Source organism: Chiroxiphia lanceolata, chromosome 6 (assembly GCF_009829145.1).
Source record: "Chiroxiphia lanceolata isolate bChiLan1 chromosome 6, bChiLan1.pri, whole genome shotgun sequence".
Classification (NCBI taxonomy): Eukaryota; Metazoa; Chordata; class Aves; order Passeriformes; family Pipridae; genus Chiroxiphia; species Chiroxiphia lanceolata.
In genome coordinates this window covers 206,572-228,901 of record NC_045642.1, presented here as the reverse complement: position 1 = coordinate 228,901, position 22,330 = coordinate 206,572, and the positions used below count along the sequence as shown (strand labels likewise).

General features: G+C 58.5%; 2 protein-coding genes across 2 annotated transcripts; one reads left to right on the top strand and one right to left on the bottom strand.

The window, feature by feature from the left end:
• Positions 1-495: 495 nt before the first annotated feature.
• Positions 496-16,090, bottom strand: DDB1 (damage specific DNA binding protein 1). Its single transcript, XM_032691741.1, has 27 exons — positions 15,922-16,090; positions 14,366-14,514; positions 14,144-14,260; positions 12,649-12,870; positions 11,316-11,430; positions 11,112-11,209; positions 10,263-10,421; positions 9,826-9,909; positions 9,572-9,688; positions 8,825-8,927; positions 8,633-8,708; positions 8,447-8,555; positions 8,077-8,255; positions 7,815-7,978; positions 7,624-7,731; positions 7,189-7,396; positions 6,982-7,077; positions 6,712-6,823; positions 5,601-5,724; positions 5,219-5,383; positions 4,123-4,217; positions 3,859-4,029; positions 2,414-2,523; positions 1,794-1,963; positions 1,609-1,711; positions 1,287-1,410; positions 496-1,029 (listed from the first exon to the last, which is right to left on the bottom strand). The coding sequence occupies exons 1-27, from the start codon at positions 15,980-15,982 to the stop codon at positions 946-948; spliced, it is 3,423 nt and encodes a 1,140-aa protein (XP_032547632.1). The 5' UTR covers positions 15,983-16,090; the 3' UTR covers positions 496-945.
• TKFC (triokinase and FMN cyclase) lies at positions 16,012-21,982 on the top strand. The gene is made up of 18 exons (XM_032691754.1): positions 16,012-16,211; positions 16,921-16,970; positions 17,038-17,227; positions 17,304-17,414; positions 17,699-17,880; positions 17,961-18,039; positions 18,512-18,601; positions 18,716-18,750; positions 18,850-18,934; positions 19,006-19,095; positions 19,177-19,293; positions 20,039-20,158; positions 20,230-20,367; positions 20,920-21,026; positions 21,098-21,201; positions 21,292-21,325; positions 21,442-21,531; positions 21,609-21,982. The coding sequence occupies exons 2-18, from the start codon at positions 16,965-16,967 to the stop codon at positions 21,765-21,767; spliced, it is 1,737 nt and encodes a 578-aa protein (XP_032547645.1). The 5' UTR covers positions 16,012-16,211; positions 16,921-16,964; the 3' UTR covers positions 21,768-21,982.
• The last annotated feature ends 348 nt before the right edge of the window (positions 21,983-22,330 follow it).

Here is a 22,330-nt window from a genome sequence, read left to right as displayed (position 1 = left end):
ACAGAGTCCAGGGTCAGCTCCTGCTCCCTCTGGCTCTGGGAAGAGATGTCCAAATATAGCCTTCTCCCTGCGGCCTCCTTGGAGAATCCAGGATGGAAGTGGGAGCCAGGGATGCTTCCAGCACGAGCTGGAGCTCAGGGAGGGAAGGATTTTGGGGAAACCTGCCCAGAATGGGATTTGCAGGGGGTAACCTGGAGTTATGGGGGAGATCCAGGCTGGGGAGAGCACGGCAAGCTCCAGGATAATCCCCAAATTCCATGAGGAAGAAGGTGGGAGAGCAGGAGGAGGATTATTAATGAGCAGCCAGAGGATGGAAAATCCAGGTTTCCCTAAAAAGTGAGCCAAAAATCTGCCTCTCAGGGAATTCCCAGTGCTGTTGGCAACCGGACAAGGAGCTAAAATTCCCTACAAATCCCAGAAAAATGCACCTGGAAAACAGGGGTTCCCAAGGTCCCCCAGGCAAGGCCACAGCTGTGATTCCTCAGGACACGGATCTTTCCTCTTGGACTACTTTATTTGGTAAAACTCCGCAATCAACAAGAGCTTGAGCTTCCCAGAATTCCCTCCCTGAGCGAGGAATGGATCCTGTGGAGAGTTATCCCGCTCGGCTGCTCCTCCAGCTTCGATTCCTCTTCCTCAATAAAACACAAGGAATCCAAAAAAAAAAAAAAAAAAAAAAAAGGGATCAAAAGCCAAAAAAATGAGTCAAATCTACCAAAGACACCAGGGAAGAGGGAATCGCATCCCGGTGGATCACCCAAGGGAAGGGACAGTTCCAGGCACAGCCGAGTCCACGGGATCCGTGAATCCCAGCGGGAAGCGACCGACACCCCCCCAAATTCCTAACAAGCTGCTCTTCCTTGGGAGATTCCGGCCCCTCCGGTGCTGGGCACGGCTGGGGAAGGATTCCCCGGCTCCGGGGGGAGGGAATGATCCCGAATCCTGCTAATGGATCCGGGTGAGCTCCTCCACGATCTTGATCAGGTCGTCCACGGTGGCTTCCCGCTTCATCCCGCTGCCGTCGTCGATCTGCGCGGGAAGGGAAAGGCGTCGGAGGCGTTCCCAGACCACCCAGGAAGGCGTGGATTTAGGGTTTCCCAGGGAGGCTGTGGCCTCCCTGTCCCTGGAAGTGCTCCAGGCCAGGTTGGAGCAACCTGGGATAGGTGTCGGAGCTGGAGCTGGACGGGCTCGGGGGTCCCTTTTAACCAAAACCTTTCCATGGATCTACGATTCCGTGACTTACCGAGCCCGGATTCCCGAATCCAAGGCCACGTTCCCGAACTCACCTGCAGGTTTGCCACCACTTCCTGCATCTTGGGCCTGCTGATATCCAGGAAACTCTCGATCAGGTCCCCGTCGATGAATCCCGTGGCCGGCTCCGTCTTCCGCTCCGTGTGGAACGACCTCCAGGTGCCAGATCCGTCAAGGAGCCAAATCCCCAGGGAATAACTCCTCGGTGGTGCCCGTGGCAGTGCTGGGTTAATGGCTGCACCCCCTCACCTCGGAGGGCTTTTCCAGCCTTAATTCCACGGCTGCCCAAACCCGATCCCACCGAGCGAGCCCCCCCACCCCCCGGAGCAGGTTCCGGGCAGGAATCCCAAAGGATATAAGGAATGCTCGATCTTCCCGACGCTCTTGATGACTTTGTTGAGCCTGTTCTGCATGTCCAGGAGCAGGTTGTACCAACTCTCCGACAGCGACGTCACCAGCCCTGCAACAGGAACGCCGGGAATACTGGGAATTGGTCCCTTCCCGCCCGACCCATTCCAGGATTCCCCGGGGATGCTCCTCACCGATCATCCCGTTGACGGTGCCGAAGAGGACGGAGCCCTGGGTGGGCGTGGAGGTCTCTCCCAGGTTTTGCATGACCAGGGATCCGTGGCAGAAGACGTTGACAAATTCCCCGAGGTGGGATAATCCCACTTCCTGCAGGTGCTGCCGCTCCTCGTCCGTCGTGGCCGCGCTGGAATTCCAAACGCTCGGGATGGGGGGACTCCAGAGCTTCCCCTGCTCCCAAGAGGGGGGAATGCTCCCCCCCAGCTTTCCTCAAGGTTCCAAAGCTTCTCCTGTTCCCACCCCATGGATGCCCCCCCAGCTCTCCTGAAGGTTCCAAAGCTTTTCCTATTCCCACCCTGGGAATGCTCCTCCAGCTTTTGTGAAGGTTCCGAAGCTTCCCCTGCTCCCCAGAGCTGGGAATGCTCCAAAGCTTCCCCTGCTCCCACCCCACTGCTCCCCAGAGCTGGGAATGTTCCAAAGCTTCCCCTGCTCCCACCCCACTGCTCCCCAGAGCTGGGAGTGCTCCTCCAGCTTCCCTGAAGGTTCCAAAGCTTCCCCTGCTCCAGGAACATTCCTGTAGGAACGTTCCCTCAGCATTCCCGAGGGTTCCATGCCATGCCATGCCATCCCAATCCACCTGTCCTTCTGGCACACAAACAGGTTGAAGGCGTTCTCTGCTCCCAGGAAATTGTCGTCATCCAGGATCTCCACGGCACTCATCCAGTTGGGATTGAAATCCCGGGCAATCTGGAAGGGAACAGGAGACAACGGTGTGTCCAGATGGGCCAGGCTGGGATCCAGCATCCTCATCCCGCCAAGATTTGGGAGCGAGGCAGGCTCCAGCCTGGCCCTCCCTGCTCCAGAAAGCAGGAAAGGCACCAAGTGCCTCCTGGAGATGATCCTGGTCTGAGTGGCCCTGGGAAAACATGGAGAAGGCTGTGCCCAAGCCACTCCCACGGATTTAAACCCCCAGACTGCGGCTAAACAGTTCCAAGTGGACTCCAGGAATTCCAGATGGCACTTGCCCTGCTCCCAAGGGTTGGGGATACTCCCTCAGCTTTCCTGAAGCTTCCAAAGTTTCTCCTATTCCCAGCCTGGGAATGCTCCTCCAGCTTTCCCGAGAGTCCCAAAGCTTCTCCTATTCCCACCCTAGGAATACTCCTCCAGCTTTCCTGAAGCTTCCAAAGCTTCTCCTATTCCCGCCCTGGGAATGCTCCTACAGCTTTCCTGAAGCTTCCACTGCTCCCAGTGTGCTGCTCCTTAGAGCTTGGAATGCTCTTCCACAGCTTTCCTGAGAGTTCCAAAGCTTCCCCTGCTCCCAAAAGCTGGGAATGCTCCTCCAGCTTTCCTGAAGTTTCCAAAGCTTCTCCTATTCCCACTCTGGGAATGCTCCTCCAGCTTTCCTGGGAGTTCCAAAGCTTTTCCTATTCCCACCCTAGGAATACTCCTCCTACAGCTTTCCTGAACCTTCCAAAGCTTCCCCTGTTCCCAAGAGCTGGGAATGCTCCTCCAGCTTTCCTGAGAGTTCCAAAGCTTCTCCTATTCCCACCCTAGCAATGCTCCTCCAGTTTTCCTGAAGCTTCCAAAACTTCTCCTATCCCCACTCCAGGAATGCTCCTCCAGCTTTCTTGAGAGTTGCAAAGCTTCTTCTATCCCCACTCTGGGAATGCTCCCCCAGCTTTCCTGAAGCTTCCAAAGATTCTCCTGCTCCCAAGAGCTGGGAATGCTCCTCCAGCTTTCCTGAAGCTTCCAAAGCTTCTCTTATTCCCACTCTGGGAATGCTCCTCCTACAGTTTTCCTGAAGCCTCCAAAGCTTCTCCTATTCCCACCCTAGGAATACTCCTACAGTTTTCCTGAAGCTTCCAAAGCTTCTCTTATTCCCACTCTGGGAAGGCTCCTCCAGCTTTCCTGAAGTTTCCAAAGCTTCCCCTTGCTCCCAAGAGCTGGGAACACTCCCCTAGCTTTCCAGAAGGTTCTATCCCATCCCAGCCCACCCCTGCTCCTCCCTGGACGATCCATCCCACGGGGATCCCCGCAAATCCTCCCTTCCTTTCCCCCCCATTCCCGGCACCGCTCCCACACCTCCTCGAAGTTCCCTTCCATGGGTTTGTATGCCAGGAGCAGCACGGAGCGCATCAGGTCTCCCACCAGGATGAAGTCCCCCTTGGTCTTCAGGTAGAGGGCCATGATGTTGTTGTAGTGGTTGCACTCCGTGCGCAGCTCCTTCTCCGCCGTCCACTCGTACAGCCGCACCTGCGGGACCGGGACATGGACACGGATCGGGATGCGCCCCACGGAGCCGGGATGCGCTCCTCAAACACCCACCCGGACCTTCCCGGCCCTCACCGTGCTGTTGATGCTGGCCAAGAGCTTCCCGTTGAACTCCACCATGGAATACACGGCTCCCTTGACCTCCTTCTCGGCCAGGCTCTGCAGCTTCCCTGGAATAAAAGCCGGGAATCGCTGGGGGCTTCATCCAAAGGGTGGGAAGTCAAGGGGATGGCCCTGAACCTTCCTTCCTGGAAAACTCGCTCAGAGGGACACAAGTGACAAGGGAATGGGGGAGAGATGATGTGGGAATGGGAGGAAAAGGGACACGGGAATGGGGGAGAGATGATGCAGGAATGGGAGGAAAAGGGACATGGGAACGGGGGGAAAGGGACACGGGAATGGGGGGAAAAGGGACACGGGAATTTGGGGGAAAAGGGACACGGGAATTTGGGGGAAAAGGGACACGGGAATGGGAGGAAAAGGGATAAGGGAATGGGAGGAAAGGAGAGTCGGGAATGGGGGAAAAGGGACGCGGGAATTTGGGGGAAAAGGGATAAGGGAATGGGAGGAAAAGGGACACGGGAATAGGGGGAAAAGGGACATGGGAATGGGGGAAAAGGGACATGGGAATGGGAGGAAAAGGGACACGGGAATTTGGGGGAAAAGGGACATGGGAATGGGAGGAAAAGGGACACGGGAATTTGGGGGAAAAGGGACATGGGAATGGGGGAAAAGGGACATGGGAACGGGGGAAAAGGGACACGGGAATTTGGGGGAAAAGGGACATGGGAATGGGGGGAAAAGGGACAGGGGAACAGCACAACACACAAAGGAAATCCCAGAATCCAGGGCTGGGGAGGGATTCCTGGGAGATTCGGAAGCAAATCCCAGAATCCAGGGCTGGGGAGGGATTCTTGGGAAGCAAGTCCCATATTCCAGGGCTGGTGAGGGATTCCTGGGATTCTCCAGGAGATGTGGAAGCAAATGCCAGGATCCAGGCCTGGGAAGGGATTCCTGGGCTTCTCCGGCAGATGGAGGGACAGGGGACACACTGGGACAAATCCCACCCGTGGGCACTTCCCTTGGGAAAAGCTCTGCCTGCTCCAGGGCGTGAGGAGCTCATCCGAGCCAAAAAGCTGGATGTTTCCAGGCGGGAAGCCCTCGTTCTTACCATCGGAGTAGTGGAAGACGACGATCCGGCCCTGCTTGGGCTCGGCTTCCTCGGGATACACCATGGCAGTGCCCACGATGAAGTAGGTGTTGGGATCCTTTCCCAACTTACAGGACACCAGGCTCAGGGCGTACTCATTCTGCAGGAATTGGTGAGCGTGGAGCACTGGGCGAAAAGCGGGAAAAGGAGAAACTTTGGGATCCTGGACGTTCCCTCTGCTGCTCCCCCACCATCAGCCGACGCCATTCCCTAAACCTTGTGGCTGATGATGTTCCTCCAGGAACACGCAAAATCCCGGACTTGCAGAGGTTTTGAGGATCACCAGCCTCGACCGTGGGGTTTTCCAGGTGGGAAAAGCTGGATTTTGGGATGGGACAGGTACCTTCGAAGGTGTGCTGGTCTATGATGAGCAGGTTGTGAACTTCCACCTCCTCTCCGAAGGACGTTTCGTGCGGAGCGGTGCTGCTGGAAAACAGCTTGGAGGTGCTCACGCTGCTGGATAAGGCCTGGAAAACGGGAAAACCTGTCAGATCCCGGTACTGCTCGGCATATCCACACAGCCTGAGGCAAGCAGGGAGCAGGAGAATGGATGGGAGAGAAGGTGGAGTAAGGAATGAGTAAAGGGACACGCTCCCTGCTCCTGCAGGGGGGCTGAGTGAGGGAACTGTGGCTTCCAGGGGCGGATCCCTGGGAAAAGGAAACCCCTGGAGAGCACAGAGAAGCCCATGTGGGATATGGAAGGAGCAACACCCAAAAATAAAGGGATCACAGGGAAAGGGGCATGGGAAGCAGGATCTGGTCACCCCCATGGAGAGATCCCACCAGCCCGTTCTTGGAAGGAGGAATTCCTCCACAGCTTTGGAAGGGAAGACTGTCAAGGAAAACCTGGATTTGGCCTGGGGAACTATATCCCCACAGAGCAGGGATGATCTAGCCTGGGATTTCAGATCCCTATGATACAGGGATGATCCAGGCTGGGATCTCAGATCCCTATGATACAGGGATGATCCAGGCTGGGATCTCAGATCCTCATGGAGCAGGGATGATCCAGGCTGGGATCTCAGATCCTCATGGAGCAGGGATGATCCAGGTTGGGATCTCAGATCCCTATGATACAGGGATGATCCAGGCTGGGATCTCAGATCCCTATGCTACAGGGATGATCCAGGCTGGGATCTCAGATCCCTATGATACAGGGATGATCCCAGCTGGGATCTCAGATCCTCATGAAGCAGGGATGATCCAGCCTGGGCTCTCATCTCCCCACAGAGCAGGGATGATCCAGGCTGGGATCTCAGATCCCTATGATACAGGGATGACCCAGGCTGGGATCTCAGATCCCTATGATACAGGGACGATCCAGCCTAGGCTCCCAGATCCCCACAGAGCAGGGATGATCCCAGTTGGGATCTCAGACCCCTATGATACAGGGATGATCCAGCCTGGGCTCCCAGATCCCCATGGAGCAGGGATGATCCAGCCTGGGCTCTCACCTGTGTGCTGGCACTGGGCCTGAGGGCCGTGGTGCCTCCACTGGCATCCTGCACCTCGATCCGACTGGAAAGCACCCCAAAACACTGGGATACCTCTTGGTAGCAGATCTTCCTGCAGGATAAACAGGAGAGCTGGGCTAGGCCATTCCAGGGAAGCCCTGGAGGCAACACAAGCCATTTGCTCCCTGCCCGAGCCCACCCTGGGATAGCGACACCACCCACTCGTCCCCATCCCGGGAACCCTCATCCCAGGAATCCTTCCCAGCTCACCTGGGCGACTCGTAGAGGGGAACAGTGCGGATGTGGAGCTTCTGGATCTCGTCGATGGTGCCAATGGTCAGGGTGCTGTTGTTGGCCAACGCCAAACTGCCACAGGGGGAGAGGAGAGGGGGGGAAAAAAAAAAAAAAATCAAGGAAATCTTAGAGAACAGCAAGAACCTCTCTGCGCTCCACGTCCCGGCGGATCCCGGGGCTCACCTGTCGGGATACCCGTCGGAATTGAGGGGGCACATGTAGTTGACCTCCTTGAGGTTGACGTTGGAGAAGACCAGCTTGTGGTTGCTGCTGTAGATGACGGTGGGGCGGTCGGAGCAGGCGAAGACGTTGGTGGTGGACAAGGAGCGGAACGTCCTCAGGACCGTGGGCTGCGTGCCCAGGGTCACCTTCTTCCGGTCGCTCAGCGAGCCTGGAGCCGGGGAAAACAACCATTGGGATCTCCCGTGGGAGGAAAACAACCACTGGGATCTCCCGGGACACCTGGGGATGGAAGCAGCGCAGAAAAGGTGCCCTGGATGTAAGGATCCGGCTCCTTTCTCCGGAGGAATCCGCCAATTCCCACCGCCCGGGGCTGGGGAAAGCACGGAAGCGTTCCAGAGGGATGGAGGAACACGGAAAAGGAAGGGCAAAGGTCACCTGTCTCCAGGCTGAGCCCGAAGTAGAAGAGGGCTCCGTCCCCCAGGGCGCACAGGAGGTAGTGGCTGCTCTCGAACGTCGTCATGAGGATGGAGCGCGGGATGATCTCTGCGGGAAGCAGGAAAAAGGACGGATGAGGCCACCCGGGGCTCGGCCAGCGGCTGCCGCCATTCCCCTCGGGAAGCTCCCACCTCCTCCCAGCATCTCCTTGTGCAGCAGCTCGAAGGACGGGAGCTTCAGGATGCGGGCGGAGATGTCGGTCCAGAGCCCGATGGCGCAGAGCGGGGACATCCCGTTGGAGTCTCCCAGGGGAGTGATGTCCAGGCAGGCCACCTCGTGCTCCATCTCCGTGCAGCTGGGAGGGAGGGAGGGAGGAAGGAGCACAGGCGTCCGTCACGATCCCGAATCCCAGCGCTCCCGGAGCGCCCGGGCTGGGCTGTGCCTGATCCACACCTGATCTGCCGGAGCTCCTGGGGCCGGATTTCCAGGTAGAACAGGGCTCTTCCCACGGCCACCACCACCTGGTTGGTGTTGCAGGAGGCGACGCTGATGTTCTTCCCGTTGGGCTCCTTCCACTCGCTCACCAGGCATTTGGGCTCCTGGCTCACCAGGCGCACGGAGGCGGAGGTGATCTGGGAGGAGAGCATGGAAAAAATCATGGAAAACACGAACGAGAAGCTCCCTCTGCTCCATATCCCTTAGAAACAGGAACCCAGGATCCCATTTGCTGATCCTGGCATCCTGACAAGGCCCCAGATTAGCCCCATGATCCACAGGGATCACCAGGAGAGCCATATCCGTGTTTCCCCGGAGCTGGAATTACCTGGATCAGCTGCTGATGCGCCACATTCCCGCAGAAAAACGTCTGCTGGTCATCCACGAATCCCGTGAGCTCCGTCTCTTCCACCTCCTCCCCGTTTAACATCAGAACTCTGGGAAGGGAAGGGGATTCCCATTAATTCCTGCTCTGGCACGTGGTGAGAGCTCTGGAGCGAGGATCCCCCTTTACCTGGTCTGGCCAACGAAGGAGAGCACCAAGGTGTTGTCCGTCTCCCGGTGCGGATCCGACCGCAGGGGCCACAAGCCTGGGAAAAGAGGCCACAGTTCCTCACATAATTCCTCTTAATTCCACATTCCAACATCATCCGTGCCTGTGATGTCCCCTCCCAGGCTGTGGGACACCATGGATCGCCCCCCTCACCTTTAATTCCCGGCAGGTCGATGCTGGCGTGCTCGTGGATCCCGATGCCGTTCCGGATGATCCGCAGGGATCCCTCTTTGAAGGCGCCGGAGCAGGTGACCAGCTGCAGGAGAAGCAGGTGGGATCTACCAACCGTGGCTGGGAAGCTTTCCCACCCCTCTCTGGGTTCACGGGAAGATGGGGAACCCATCTTAGGATCATGGAATCCTGAACAGTTTGGCTTGGAAGGGACCTCAAACATTTCATCCCTTTCCGTGGGATTTCCACATTCCTTTTAGATCAGGTTGCTCCAAGTCTTGTCCAGCCTGGCCTTGGACACTTCCAGCGATGGGAGATCCACAGTCTCTGTGGGCACCTCCTCCAAGGAATTTTTTTGGCAGCTGATCCTTCCCCCACGGCACGAAGGCAGACCCTTCCTCATGGATACCCTGGAATTAACCTCCTACCGCTCCAGGAAAACACTTATCCCAATCCCAGCACCTGGATACGACTCTGAGATCCTCCAATAAACAGTTTGGAGTCTTTTCCTTTCCTTTTCCAGGGAAGCTGTGGCTGCCCCACCCCTGGAATTGCCCAAGACCAGATTGGACAGGGCTTGGAGTAACCTGGGATAGTGGAACGTTGGACTGGAACCAGATGATCCTTCCAACCCAAACCACTCTGGGATTCTACGGACAACTCATGGGTACCCCTGGCCGGGCCCAGAAATTCCCAGGAGCGAGGGAAGAAAAGCAGGATCAGGGATACCTGTCCCTGCCCTTGTCTCTCCAGGTCCACCACACACATGTCCACGATGGGCCCGAGGTTGGTGAAGGTCTCCATGGCCACCACGTAGGATCCCTGCTCGTTGCTGTCCACGTTGAGCTGGGAACAAACACTGGGATCAACCCTTGGCTTCCAAGGAGCGGGATAAAAAGGGCAGGCGAGGAGAAGAGCGGGAAAATTTATCCACATCCCAAGGTTTTGGTGGCAACCAAGGCCAGGAGGAAGCGGCCACGTACCTTCACCAGCTGGGAATCTCCAAGCCTGGATCCAACAAACACCACTCCGTTATCCAGGTAGGTCAGGCACTCTGCTATGGATGTCTAGGAATTGGGAAAAGGCAGGGAAAAGTCTCTGGAACACCTCGAGAGCGCCACTACTGAGCTGTTTATCCAACAGGAAATCCCTGGGCACGGGATTTAAGCCCTTCATAAATCCCACAGAGTCTGAGCTTCTCCCACGGAAACAGTGCGGAAGCAACAGGGAAAAAAAAACCTGGGATGACGGTGTAAAAAACTGGGAAGGAGGTGTGAATTTAAGAAGGAATTTTCCAGCAACCAACACGTTAAAGCTGTGAAAAACGGGAAGAATCACCATCCTGGGATCCAAAAGGGACACAATTCCTCCACGGAGCCTTTCCAGGCTTCGGGAAAATCCCAGGAAAGGTGAGTCCTACCTCTCCCAGCAGCTCCACACGCAGGTCCTTCAAGGTGACGGTGCCATCCATCTGCTCTTCCTTTTCCAGGAGCAGCATGAAGAGCCTTCCTTCCATGTCTCCCAGCAGATACCGGGAGCCGTTGGGATCCACGCGGTTGTGGCACACGATGGTGCTTTGCTGCAGGGAAAGGAGGGAATCCTTGGAATCCACTGGAGCAGCCCCAAAGCTGGAGCTCGGGTGACTCATTCCCTGCTTCAGCATCCCAGACTCAGCATCCCAGAGCTCCAGGTTCCCATTTTTCCATCCAAGACTTAGGGTTCTTTCCTTATTTCCAGCTTAAAAGGACCTTTGCATGGTAATTCCAGCCTGGGACCTTTGCATGGTAATTCCAGCCTGGAGCAGCATCTCAGCCGTGCCATTGCTCCCACTAAATGTGGGAAGTGGGCTGTTATTCCCACAAAACCCACAAATCCAACCTCCATCCCAAAATCCCTAAGTCTGTCCTTCTCCACCTCCCAAGTCTCCAAAGGGCTCATCCATATCTTCTGCCTGAAGCACAACCAGGCTCCCACTTGGAATTCTGCCCAAACCACGCCTCAAATCCTAATTAATCCCATTCCATGGGGCCCAAACATTCCAGGTTTTGGAATATAAACATTCCTTTTCCAAGAGTTCTACAAATCATGCATACAAAGGTGACCGGGAAGGCAAATCTCTAGAAGTCCAAGCACTATTAGGCCACACTTGGGATGGCAGCGGTTGGAATTCCTGCCTGGAAGGACTAGGAAGGGAGGAATTCTGCGGGGTTCAGGATTGGGCAAGGAGGAATTCCACGGGATCCAGTCCCGGATTTCCACATCCACCCACCTTGATGATGGGAGGAGCAATAGCCAGGTATTTGTCCCCGTTGTGGTAGGTGATGGATTCCTGGCCGATGATGATCGCGCCTCCGAAGGGCTCCGGAACTGTGGGAACGACAACAAATATCCCACGAGTCTTTCCCTGTGCGGAAAAACCGAGGCATCCAGGCTAAGGAAAAAAAAAAAACCGGGAAGGAAGATCTTTCCCAACCTGCAATGACCATGGAGGCTTCGGCCTCCACGTTTTCCTGCTTCCAAGGGCCTTTGTTGAATTCCTTCTCCCGCAGGGACACCTCGTACGTCTTCACGTGCCGGCCCTGGGGGTCCTGCAGGAGGAGACACAAGATCCCAGAAATCAGGAAATTCCACCTCATCTCCTGCAGAAACAGTATTCCAGGCAGCTGGGGGACCTTCCCAGCTCCTCCTCTCCCTTCCCTTCTCAAACCAGGCTGTTGGTTCTCCCAGCGTTTTCCGCATATAAACCGACCTCTGGATAAACCTCTGTGCTAAGAGAGGCTGGAAAGCATTTTTCCAGTGTTATCCAAGGGATTTTCTGGGATTTGTGTTCACCTGACAATGCTGGAGCAAGAATATTGCTATGAAATATCACCTCCAGCTCCAGCAAACCTTCAGGAATCTGGTTTTTTCTTATTGTATTCCCCCTTTTTCTGGTCTCTTCCCATGGCTTTAGAACTTCCCAAAAATTATCCCAGTCCCTGCTGCTCTATTTGGCCCAAATCCCGGGATAATGGTTAATAAATAGAGAAGGAATGAAGGCAGTTGCTTGGAAAAATCCCCCTTTCCACAGGCAGGGATAAAAATAATCCAGATCTTTACAAGATCCAGCTCGTGCTCCAAAGATTTTTGAGTGTTAGACATGGAATCTTGGAATTATTAAGGTTGGAAAGCTCTCTAATCATCCAGTTGTTCCCTCAAATCCCAGGTACATGGTGACAAAGTGGTTTCTCCCCCGTTCCTTGACTCAGGAGCAACTTGGGAGGATCCAGCAGTGCCCAAACAGGGAATAATGGAATCACTGCTGCCATAGGATAACCTGGAATTTGGCAAAGGAAAGCTAATCCTTCACTCAGTCAGCACAGCTTATGGCTCTTTGGATTAAAACAAGGGTTTGGAGAAGGCCTGGAACGCTCCTTCCTTGAAGAGCCAAGTGATAGGAGAGGTTATGGATCACGGATCATCTTTACACTTGGAGCTGCCTCCCAAAAATCCCAATTGCCTTGTTTTTTATGGAAAGGCTCAAGTGTTGCTCTGGGAAACAACTGATCCTGGATCTAATCCAATTGCTGGAATGATCCACGAGCTCCTCCGGAGGGTTTAACAAGGAAAACATTCCCACCCAAGGCAAAGTTGCCTGGGAATTCTGTGGGAAAGCGTCACTTCCTCCCTCCCAGAGCTGGGAAAAAGCAACACATGGAGGTTCCTAACGAGCCTGGAAGGGCCAGAATCACCCACACCAGCCTCTGGAAAACCTTTGGAGCCCTGGGCTCCACCCTCCGCGTGGATTTTCCATGGAAAAGCAGTACCTGGTAGACGAAGCAGATGGTGGGAGCTTGGCATCCGTAGAGGAATTTGACGTCGATGACCTGGAGCTCTTCCAGGCGGATGTTGAAGGCCTTCAATTCCTTGTTCTCCCTGTCCAAGGGAATGACCTTGAACAGGCCGTCGTAGAGCCGGAGCCCGATCATCCGGCACTCGGGATCGATGATCCCGATGATCCCGGTCTCGGAGGGGCGGCCGATGCGATCCTGGGGGACAAATCCACGGAGGAGGGAAGGGAAAAGGGGATTAGCGCCGGGAAAAGATCCCTGAGGGGGCTCCAGAAAAACCAGCCCCCAGAATTCCAGCTGGGAAACCACCAAGCCTAAGGAGGAGATGGTTTTCCACCTGGAATTGCTCCCGCACCACTTCTTCTCTCCTGGGAATCTGGCACTGTGGGATCAGCCCTTAAACCTGGTTTTCCAGCCCCAACTCTGCACTGGATGATCCAGAGGAGCCACATCCCTTTCCTGGTCTCTATCACCAAACATCCCCCTCCCAAAATCCAGCGCTGTTATCCGCTCCCACAGACCCCTTGGAGTTCCTTGGTTGGGAATGACTTTGGCACCTCCACGTGCCAAGGACTTTTCCCAAACATTCTTGACAGGACATTTCCACCTCCACCTCCTGCCCATCATTCCCAACACCACCCCAGCAAACAACAGCCACAAATTCCCAAAGAACTCATTTCCCAGGGAAAATTCGAACCTTACGAATTTTCCTTAAGTTTCATTTATTATCCCATGTTTATTATTCCCAAGAACACACATGTGTCCAGGTCAGAGCATCCTGATCTAGGGAAGGTGCCCCTTCCCATGGTAGGGGGTGGAATTGGATGAGCCTGAAAGGCCCACCCAAACCATTCCAGGATTCCATGCGCTGCCTAGATGGGATATTGGGAATAAATCCTTCCTTGTGAGGGTGGTGAGGCCCTGGAACGGATTCCCAGAGAAGCTGTGGCTGCCCCATCCCTGGAAATGTCCAAGGTCAGGTTGGACAGGGCTTGGAGCAGCCTGGGATAGTGGGAGGTGCCCCTGCCCGTGGCAGTGGGGTGGGACTGGATGGGATTTAAGTCCCTACCATCCCAAACCATTCCATGATTCCATGTACTATTTAGATGGAATATTGGGAATAAATCCTTCCCTGTGCAGGGTTGTGAGGCCTTGGAATGGATTCCCAGGGAAGCTCTGGCTGCTCCATGCCCGGAAGTGTCCAAGGCCAGCTTGGACAGAAGCAACATTCCCTGCCCGTGGAAAGGAACAAGCTTTCATTGGATGAGCTTTAAGCTCCTTCTTCCAACCCAAACCATCCCAGATTCCCAGACCGAAAGTAACTCTGGAAGCACCCAAGGCACCAGGCGACTCATCCCAAATCCAGGGGCACCCACAGCACCTCCAAAAAACCGGCACGAACCCAGCCACAGCACGGAAACGGCCCCGCGGGGCCGGGAATCCCCGTTCCCGGCGCTCCGGCCGCCCTCACCTGCACGTTTCCGTGGGCGCGGGTGATGATGTCGATGCTGTCTCCGCTCTGCTTGTACTCCAGGATGCAGGCGTTGTACTTGGCCGTCAGGATGAACAGCAGGTCCTTGCTCTCCCCCTGCGCGGGAAACGCGGACGTCGCCCATTCCAGAGGCCGTTCCGCCCCGGGAAAATCCCCCCCGGTACCCTCCCCCCGGCCTTGGGGCGCTGTCCCGGGACACACCTTGGGGCGGAAGAGCTCCATGACGGCGGTCTTGCCGTACATCCCCACCTCCTTGACGGGCCGCAGCCCCTCGGCCGTCACCACGTAGATCTCCAGCCGCGTGTTCTTGGCGATCAGCAGGTTCAGGTCCTCGGAGGAGGTGAAGTGCCCTGGGAAAAGCGGGAAGGCCTCAGGGATCTCCCGCCGCCTCAGGGATCTCCCGCCGCCTCGGGGATCTCCCGCCGCCTCGGGGATCTCCCGCCGCCTCGGGGATCTCCTGCCGATCCTCGGTTTGCCTCCCGAAATCCCCAATTCCTCCCCCCGCAGCCCCCTCGGGAACCGCGTTCCCGGAGCTCGGGCTCCACGTTTTGTCCCAGGAGTCCCTTTCCTTGCTGCCTTTCCACGGGAATTCTCATTTCTGGGGTTTCTTCGACACCTTCTGCGCCCCCACCCCGTTACAGAGCTCAGGGACTCCCCTGGATCCCCATTTCCAGCAGCCCAAAATTCTTCTGGGATCCCCAAAATCCCCCAGGCCCTCCCCATATCCCAAAACTTCCCCTGTATCTCCAACCCCCCCCACATACCCTAAAACCCCCTGGGACCCCCAAACCACCAAACCCCCTCCACATCCCAAATTCCCCTCCAGTGCCCCCAGACCCCCCCATCCAAAACCCCCCCAGGACCCCAAAGTCCCACTGATACCCCCAACCCTCCCTGTAGCCCCAAAACCCCCCCTATCCCCAACCTCTTCCCCCCATACCCCAAACCCTCTCATATCCCAAAACCTCCTGGAACCTTCAAACTCCCCCCATACCTCAAACCCTCCTGTATCCCACCTCCCACTCTCCTCCAGGGCCCCCAAACTCCCCATACCCTAGAACTTTTCTACACCCCAACACTCCCCTGCGTCCCCAAACCCCCCCGTACCCCAACCCCGCCTGGGACCCCCAAACCCACCCAGGAGTGCAAACCCCCCTGGAAACAAATCCCCCCCGGGACCCCCAAAATTCCCACGAACCCCAAACCACTCCAGTGCCTCCAAACCCCCGCCGGGACCCCCAACCCCCCCCATATCGCAAACCTCTGTCTGGGAACCCCAACTCCTCCACCCCATTCCTCTTCGACCCCCAAACCCCCCAGCCCCGGGTATCCCCCATACCCCAAAACCCCCCCGGAGCCAACACCTCCCCCCAAACTCCCCCGGGACCCCAAAACCCTCCGGAACCCCCCGCGCCTCCCCATACCCCAAACTCTGCTCCGGACCCAAATCCCCCCGGCGCCCCCAACCCCGCACTGACCCCCCAGGAGTCCCAGTCCCCCTCAGAGCCCCCGGGAGCCCCAAAGCCCCCCCCGAACCCCCAAAACCCTCCCGGGACCCCAAACCGCCCCGCACCCCAACTCCCCCGTTGCCCCCCAGCACCTCCATCTCCCCGCACCCCCCGTACCCCAAACCCCTCCTGGGTGCCCCCAACCCCGCCCGGAGACCCCAAAACGCCTCGTCCGAGGACTCCCAAACCCCCTCCGGTACCGAACCCCCCAAACCGAGGGGTGACCCCCCAGCCGCCGCCGCGCGGTACCGGTGACGCAGCCATTGACGGCCGTCGGCTTCTGCGCCGTCACCACGTAGTTGTAGGACATGTTTGGGGGTCCCGGGGGGTCCCGGGGGGGGCCGAGAGCGGAACCGGGGAGGAACCGGGAGCGCAGCCGCTCCGCGCCGCCGCCGCTTCCGGCGGAAATAGCTGCGCGTGGCCGCTCTGGCCCGCTGGAAAGGCCGGGGAGGAGCAGACGAGACGGGGCCGCTCCTGCCGGCTGGGAGGACCGCGCGGAGCAGACGAGAGGCGCGGCTGGAGGACCGCGGAGAGCGCAGGTGCGGAGCGGGGTGCGGGGACTCCCGCCCCGAAAGCCGCGGGGTTCCCGGGGATCCCGGCCCCATCCCGGCCCCATCCCGGCCCGTGTCCCGCGGGGAAGACGGGTTCGGACGCCTCCCTGCTCCCTGCACTCCCCCCGTGCTGGGGGGACTCCAAAATCCGGAGTGGGAGTCCCCGGGATATTCCCACCTGCATCTCACCCTGATCCCACCCCATATCCCGAGGGGATCTTGCCCCCCATCCCAAAAAGAGGTCCCTGTTTTCTGGGGGTGGCCCCATCCTTTTTCTCCCCATCCCAAAAGGGGATCCCTCCTTGGGGGTTGTTCCATCCTCATCCCCCATCCCAAAAAAGGGGATACCTATTTTGGGGGGGTCCCTTTTGGAGGGGATGTCCCATCCCAGTCCCCCATCGCAAAAGGAAGTCCCTATATGAGGGTGGTCTCATCCTCATCCCCCATCCCAAAAAAGGGGATCCCTGCTTGGGGATGGTCGCTGTTTGGTGGGGGTCCCATCCTGATCCCCATTCCCGAAAATGGGATCCCTTCGTGACAGGGAGGGTGTCTCCATTTGGAAACAGCCCCGACCCCAGCCCCCCATTCCCACCAGCCCTCCCATCCCGCCCCGTTCCCTTCCCACTGTCCCTGTGCCAGGGTCCTGTGCCAGGACCTCCCCCATGTCCTGCCTGGACCTTGCCCTCTTACCCAGCAGATTCCAGCCCCAGGTCCAAGCGTTGCGCAGGATCCTGCCCTACCATGGAGGTGAGACCGGGACAGGGGGGTCACCAGTCCCCCTTTTTCCTCTGCTTACCACCCTTCGTTCCCCCAGATTCCCAAAAAACTGGTGAACTCGGTGTCCGGCTGTGCCGACGATGCCCTGGCCGGGCTGGTGTCCTGCAATCCCGGGCTCCGGCTCCTGCAGGGCCACCGGGTGCTCCTGCGGAGTGACCTCTCGGCCGTCCGTGGCCGCGTGGCCCTGCTGTCCGGGGGGGGCTCCGGCCACGAGCCGGCCCACGCAGGTGAGACCCCGCAATTCCCGCTTCCCGGAGCCCCCCGGCGCGGAGACGGCGCCGAGCTCCCAATCCCGCTCCGCAGGATACGTCGGGAAGGGAATGCTGACCGGAGTGGTGGCCGGAGCCGTGTTCACCTCCCCGTCCGTGGGCAGTGTCCTGGCGGCCATCCGGGTGCTCGCACAGGCGGGAGCAGGTCGGGAATACACCGGGATGCAGCTTTGGGATTCCTGCCCCGGAATCCCCGCGCTGTCATTCCCTTTCACCCCGCGTCATTCCCATGCTTTCCATATCATTCCCATTCTCTCCGTGCAATCCCCATTCCCTCCATATCGTTCCCATTCTCCCCATGTCATTCCTGTTCTCTCTGTGTCATTCCCATTCTACATCGTTCCTGTTCTCTCCGTATCATTCCCATTCTGTCCGTGTTGTTCCCGTTGTCTCCATGTCATTCCCGCTCTTCCCGTGTCATTCCCGCAGTCGGGATCCTCCTGATCGTGAAGAACTACACGGGGGACCGGCTGAATTTCGGGCTGGCCCTGGAGCGGGCGCGCTCCGAAGGGGCCGACGTGCGGATGGTGGTGGTGGGAGACGACTGCGCCTTCGCCGCGCCCGGAAAAGCCGGGAGACGCGGGATCTGCGGCACTGTCCTCATCCATAAGGTCCTGCCGGGGCTCCCTCACAGGGATTTTTGGAATTTTGGGAATTTTCGGGGTCGCTCATCCGATGTTGTCCTTGGCAGGTGGCGGGAGCGCTGGCGGAGGCGGGAGCGGGTTTGGATGAGATCGTGGAGAAGGTGACGGCGGCTTCCAAAGCCATGGGTGCGTTGTGGGATCCCGTTATCCCGTGGGAATGCTGTCCTGTGTCACTCCGACCCATCCCTCCCAGAAAATCAGCCCCACTCCCCCTATCTCTTCTGGGAAATCAACCCCATTCCCTCCTGGGAAATCAGCCCCATTCTCCCCATCCCTCCTGGGAAATCAGCCCCATTCTCCCCATCCCTCCTGGAAAATCAGCCCCATTCCCTCCTGGAAAATCAGCCCCACTCTCCCCATCCCTCCTGGAAAATGAGCTCCATTCCCTCCTGGAAAATCATCCCCACTCTCCCCATCCCTCCTGGAAAATCAGCTTCCCCCCAGCCCCTGTCCCCCCTGGAAACTGAGCCCCTCCCCTCCCCGCCCCATTTCTCCTGGATAATCAGCCCCATTCCCCCAACCCCCCTGGAAAATGAGCCCCCTCCCTCCCCGCATCCCAAATCCCAGCAGGTTTAACGGCACATTCCTTCCCGTGCAGGTACCCTGGGTCTCAGCCTGTCTCCCTGCAGCATCCCGGGATCCAAGCCCTCATTCCAGCTGGCTGAGGATGAGATGGAGCTGGGGCTGGGTGAGGAAGGACTCCCTGGATCCCACTCTGGATCCCTCCCAGATCCCTGGGGGGGGCTGAGATTCCCTGTCCCCCATGGGAAGTGTGGGATGTGACGCGGCCTCGTCTCCCTAGGGATCCACGGAGAGGCCGGAGTGCGCAGGATGAAGGTGAGGGGGGGATCCCGCTGTGTCCTCCCTGTTCCCAGACCTCACTCGCATTCCCACATCCCCCCACTTTGCTCTTCTCACCCTCTGTGTCCCCTCCAGGTGCTGCCGGCGGATGAGGCCGTGGAGACGATGCTGAAGCACATGACGGATCCATCCAATGCTTCCCACATATCCCTGACCCCTGGTGAGCTCCCCTGGACCCTCCCTGCCCCCCAAATCCCTGATCCCGGTCTCATCCCGCCCCTCATCCCTCAGGGTGCTCCGTGGTGCTCATGGTGAACAACCTGGGTGGATTATCCTGCCTGGAGCTGGGAATCGTGGCCGGAGCAGCCGTGCGCAGACTGGGTGAGCAGGGGGTTTCTTGGGATCCCCTTCCCTGGCTCTGGGCCTTCTGGAATGACCTCCCCTGGCTCCCGGGTCCCGCAGAGAGCCGAGGGATCCGCATCGCCCGGGCCTTGGTGGGATGTTTCATGACGGCGCTGGAAATGGCCGGAGTCTCCCTCACCCTGCTGGTGGTGGATGAGGAGCTGCTGCGGCTGATCGGTGAGTTCCCGGCGGGAATGTGGCCTGGGATGGGCACGCGGGGGTCTCCAGGTGCTGGGTGACGGGACACGAAGTGCCTGGGAGCAGAATTCCTGGCTGCTGGACATGCCTGGAAAGGGGACACAGCTGGGTGACAGGCACAAGGTCGGCGGGATGTCTGGGAGCGGAATTCCTGGTTGCTGGATGCACCTGGAATGGGGACACAGGGGTCTCCAGGTGCTGGGTGACGGGACACGAAGTGCCCGGGAGAGGAATTCCTGGCTGCTGGATGCACCTGGAATGGGGACACAGGAGTCTCCAGGTGCTGGGTGATGGGACATGAAGTGCCTGGGAGAGGAATTCCTGGCTGCTGGATGCACCTGGAATGGGGACACAGGGGTCTCCAGGTGCTGGGTGATGGGACACAAAATGTCTGGGAGCGGAATTCCTGGCTGCTGGACATGCCTGGAAAGGGGACACAGCTGGGTGACAGGCACAAGGTCGGCGGGATGTCTGGGAGCGGAATTCCTGGTTGCTGGATGCACCTGGAATGGGGACACAGGGGTCTCCAGGTGCTGGGTGATGGGACACGAAGTGCCCGGGAGAGGAATTCCTGGCTGCTGGATGCACCTGGAATGGGGACACAGGAGTCTCCAGGTGCTGGGTGATGGGACATGAAGTGCCTGGGAGAGGAATTCCTGGCTGCTGGGTCTGCCAGCAAGGATCCAGGAGGATCCTGAGCCACTGTCACCTCTGGCTTTTCCAGATGCCAAGACCACGGCCATGGCTTGGCCCAACGTTCCCGCGGGACCGGCGACCGCCCGGAGAGAGGAGATTCCAGCGCCGATGGATGTTCCAGGGCAGCCGTTGGATGAGACCGGCACAGGTTTGGAGCTGGAACCCCTTGTGACCCCCTCCTGTGCCTCGGTTTCCCTCGGGAATGTCTCCTTTCCGCAGGGCCCGGAGCGGTGCCGGTGCAGCGGGTCCTGGAGCGGGTGTGCAGCACTTTGCTGGATATCCAGGATAAGCTCAACCAGCTGGATCGGAAAGCAGGAGATGGGGATTGTGGCCACACACACGCCCGGGCGGCCCACGGTGGGTGTGGGAATATCCAGGGAATTGTGGGGAGAGGGTGTCCCAGCCAGCACCGCCCAGGAGTGGGGAGTTCACCGGGATTTCCCTTCTTGGGATTTGGGAACCCCGAGGTCCCTCTTTCTATGGAACAGGGTCCTCATGCCCTGGGAGTTGTGGCTCAGGAATGCCCTATGGAATTGGGGGTGTCCCTGCTTATCCCAGGAGTGGGGGCTTCCTTTCTTGGGATTTGGTTCCCTGAAGTGCCCCTCCCTAGGGAATGGAGTCTCCACAGGGAACTGTATCCCTGGAACGTCTCTGCTTCCAGAGGTAGCTGCCCCATGGAACTGGGAGTATCCCTGCTTATCCCAGGAGTGGGGATTTCCCTGGGACATCCATTCAGGGGATTTGGGACTCCCAAGATGCCCCTTCCACACTCTGGGAGCCACAGGCCAGGAATGTCTTTGCATCCAGTGGCAGCTTCCTCACAGCATTCCTGCTTGTCCCCACGAGGGACAGGAATTCCCATGGAGTCCAGGACCACCCCTCATCCCGCTCTTCCCTCCATTCCTGCAGCCATCCGGGAATGGATGCGCTCCCGGCCGCCTCCGGCCGCCCCGTCCCAGCTCCTCTCCTGCCTGGCCGACCTGCTGCTGGAAAAGATGGGAGGCTCCTCCGGAGTGGTAAGTGGGAATGGGAATGCGGGGAGACACCTGGAAGCGTTCCCAGGACGGGGGTGACCGTATTCCCAAAGCTCTACGGGCTGTTCCTGACGGCGGCCGCCCGGACCCTGCGCGGCCGGAGCGATCCCGCGGCGTGGGCCGATGCCATGGATTCCGGGATTGACGCCATGCAAAGGTCAGTGCCCGGGGCCGTGGGATCCCAATCCCCCCAGGGATCCCAATCCCCCCAGGAATCCCAATCCCAGTTTCCCTGCATCCAACACAGGTATGGAGGAGCCGCGCCAGGAGACCGGACGATGGTGAGTTCCAGAATCCCGTGGGATACCCAGGGGCCAAGGGGAAATTCCAGGGGGTGCCGGGGGGTTCCAGCCTGGCCTCAGCACTGGCTCCCAGCCCCGTTCCCGTTTTTTCCCAGCTGGATTCGCTGTGTGCAGCCGCAAAGGCTCTGCATTCCCTGCGCGCTCCCGGGGCCGACCCGCTCCGGGTGCTGGAGGCCGCGGTGCAGGTACGGAGAGCCCGGAGCCGGGACGGTGGGACAACTGGATGGGAATGCTGGAAAACATCCCTGCTTTTCCCTGGCAGAGCGCCGAGGTGGCGGCGGAGGCCACCAAGCACATGGAGGCCGGGGCGGGAAGAGCCAGTTACATCCGCTCATCCCGGCTGGAGCATCCCGATCCCGGGGCCGTGGCCGTGGCTGCCGTGCTGGGGGCCGTGCTGGGGGGGCTGCGGGACCCCAAGTAGTGTATCCCACAAAACCTCCGTGTCCCCCGTAGTGACAGGGATGTGGATCCCAATAAACCTTAGGAGACGTGTCCCCCAGTAACCCCTTTGTGTCCCCCCACACCCATGGGGATGTGCATCCCAAAAAATCTGTGTCCCCCACTAGATCTCTTTGTCCCTTCTCGGTGACGGGGGTGTGCATCCCAATAAACCTTTGGAGACGTGTCCCCCAGCAATTCTCTGTGTCCCGCCTCGTGTGTATCCCCAAAAAACCCTCCATGTCCCCAAATAACCCTCCGTGTCCCCTCGTGATGAGAGGGACACATATCCCAAAAAATCCTTGGAGACATGTCCCCCAGTAACCTTCTGTGTCCCCCCACGGTGACAGGGACGTGTATCCCAAAAAACCTCTGTGGCCCCCAACAGCCCCCTGTGTCCCCCCCTCCGGGACAGGGACATGTTCCCCAACAGCCCCCTGTGTCCCCCCCTCCAGGACAGGGACATGTTCCCCGACAGCCCCCTGTGTCCCCCCGTCGCTCCAGGCCGGGAAGGGGGACGGGAACAGGGATCGTGTGACCGCGGGG

Bases quoted from the DNA above. Each gene is read 5' to 3' on its own strand.
- TKFC (XM_032691754.1), top strand. The intron at 19,294-20,038 runs GTGAGTTCCCGG...TGGCTTTTCCAG, and splicing joins GGAGCTGCTGCGGCTGATCG to ATGCCAAGACCACGGCCATG. The intron at 20,159-20,229 runs GTTTGGAGCTGG...TCCTTTCCGCAG, and splicing joins GTTGGATGAGACCGGCACAG to GGCCCGGAGCGGTGCCGGTG.
- DDB1 (XM_032691741.1), bottom strand. From the start codon at position 15,982: ATGTCCTACAACTACGTGGTGACGGCGCAGAAGCCGACGGCCGTCAAT. The intron at 7,979-8,076 runs GTGTGGATCAGG...CCTCCCTCCCAG, and splicing joins CAGGAGCTCCGGCAGATCAG to CTGCACGGAGATGGAGCACG. The intron at 4,218-5,218 runs GTAAGAACGAGG...CTTTTATTCCAG, and splicing joins CGTCTTCCACTACTCCGATG to GGAAGCTGCAGAGCCTGGCC.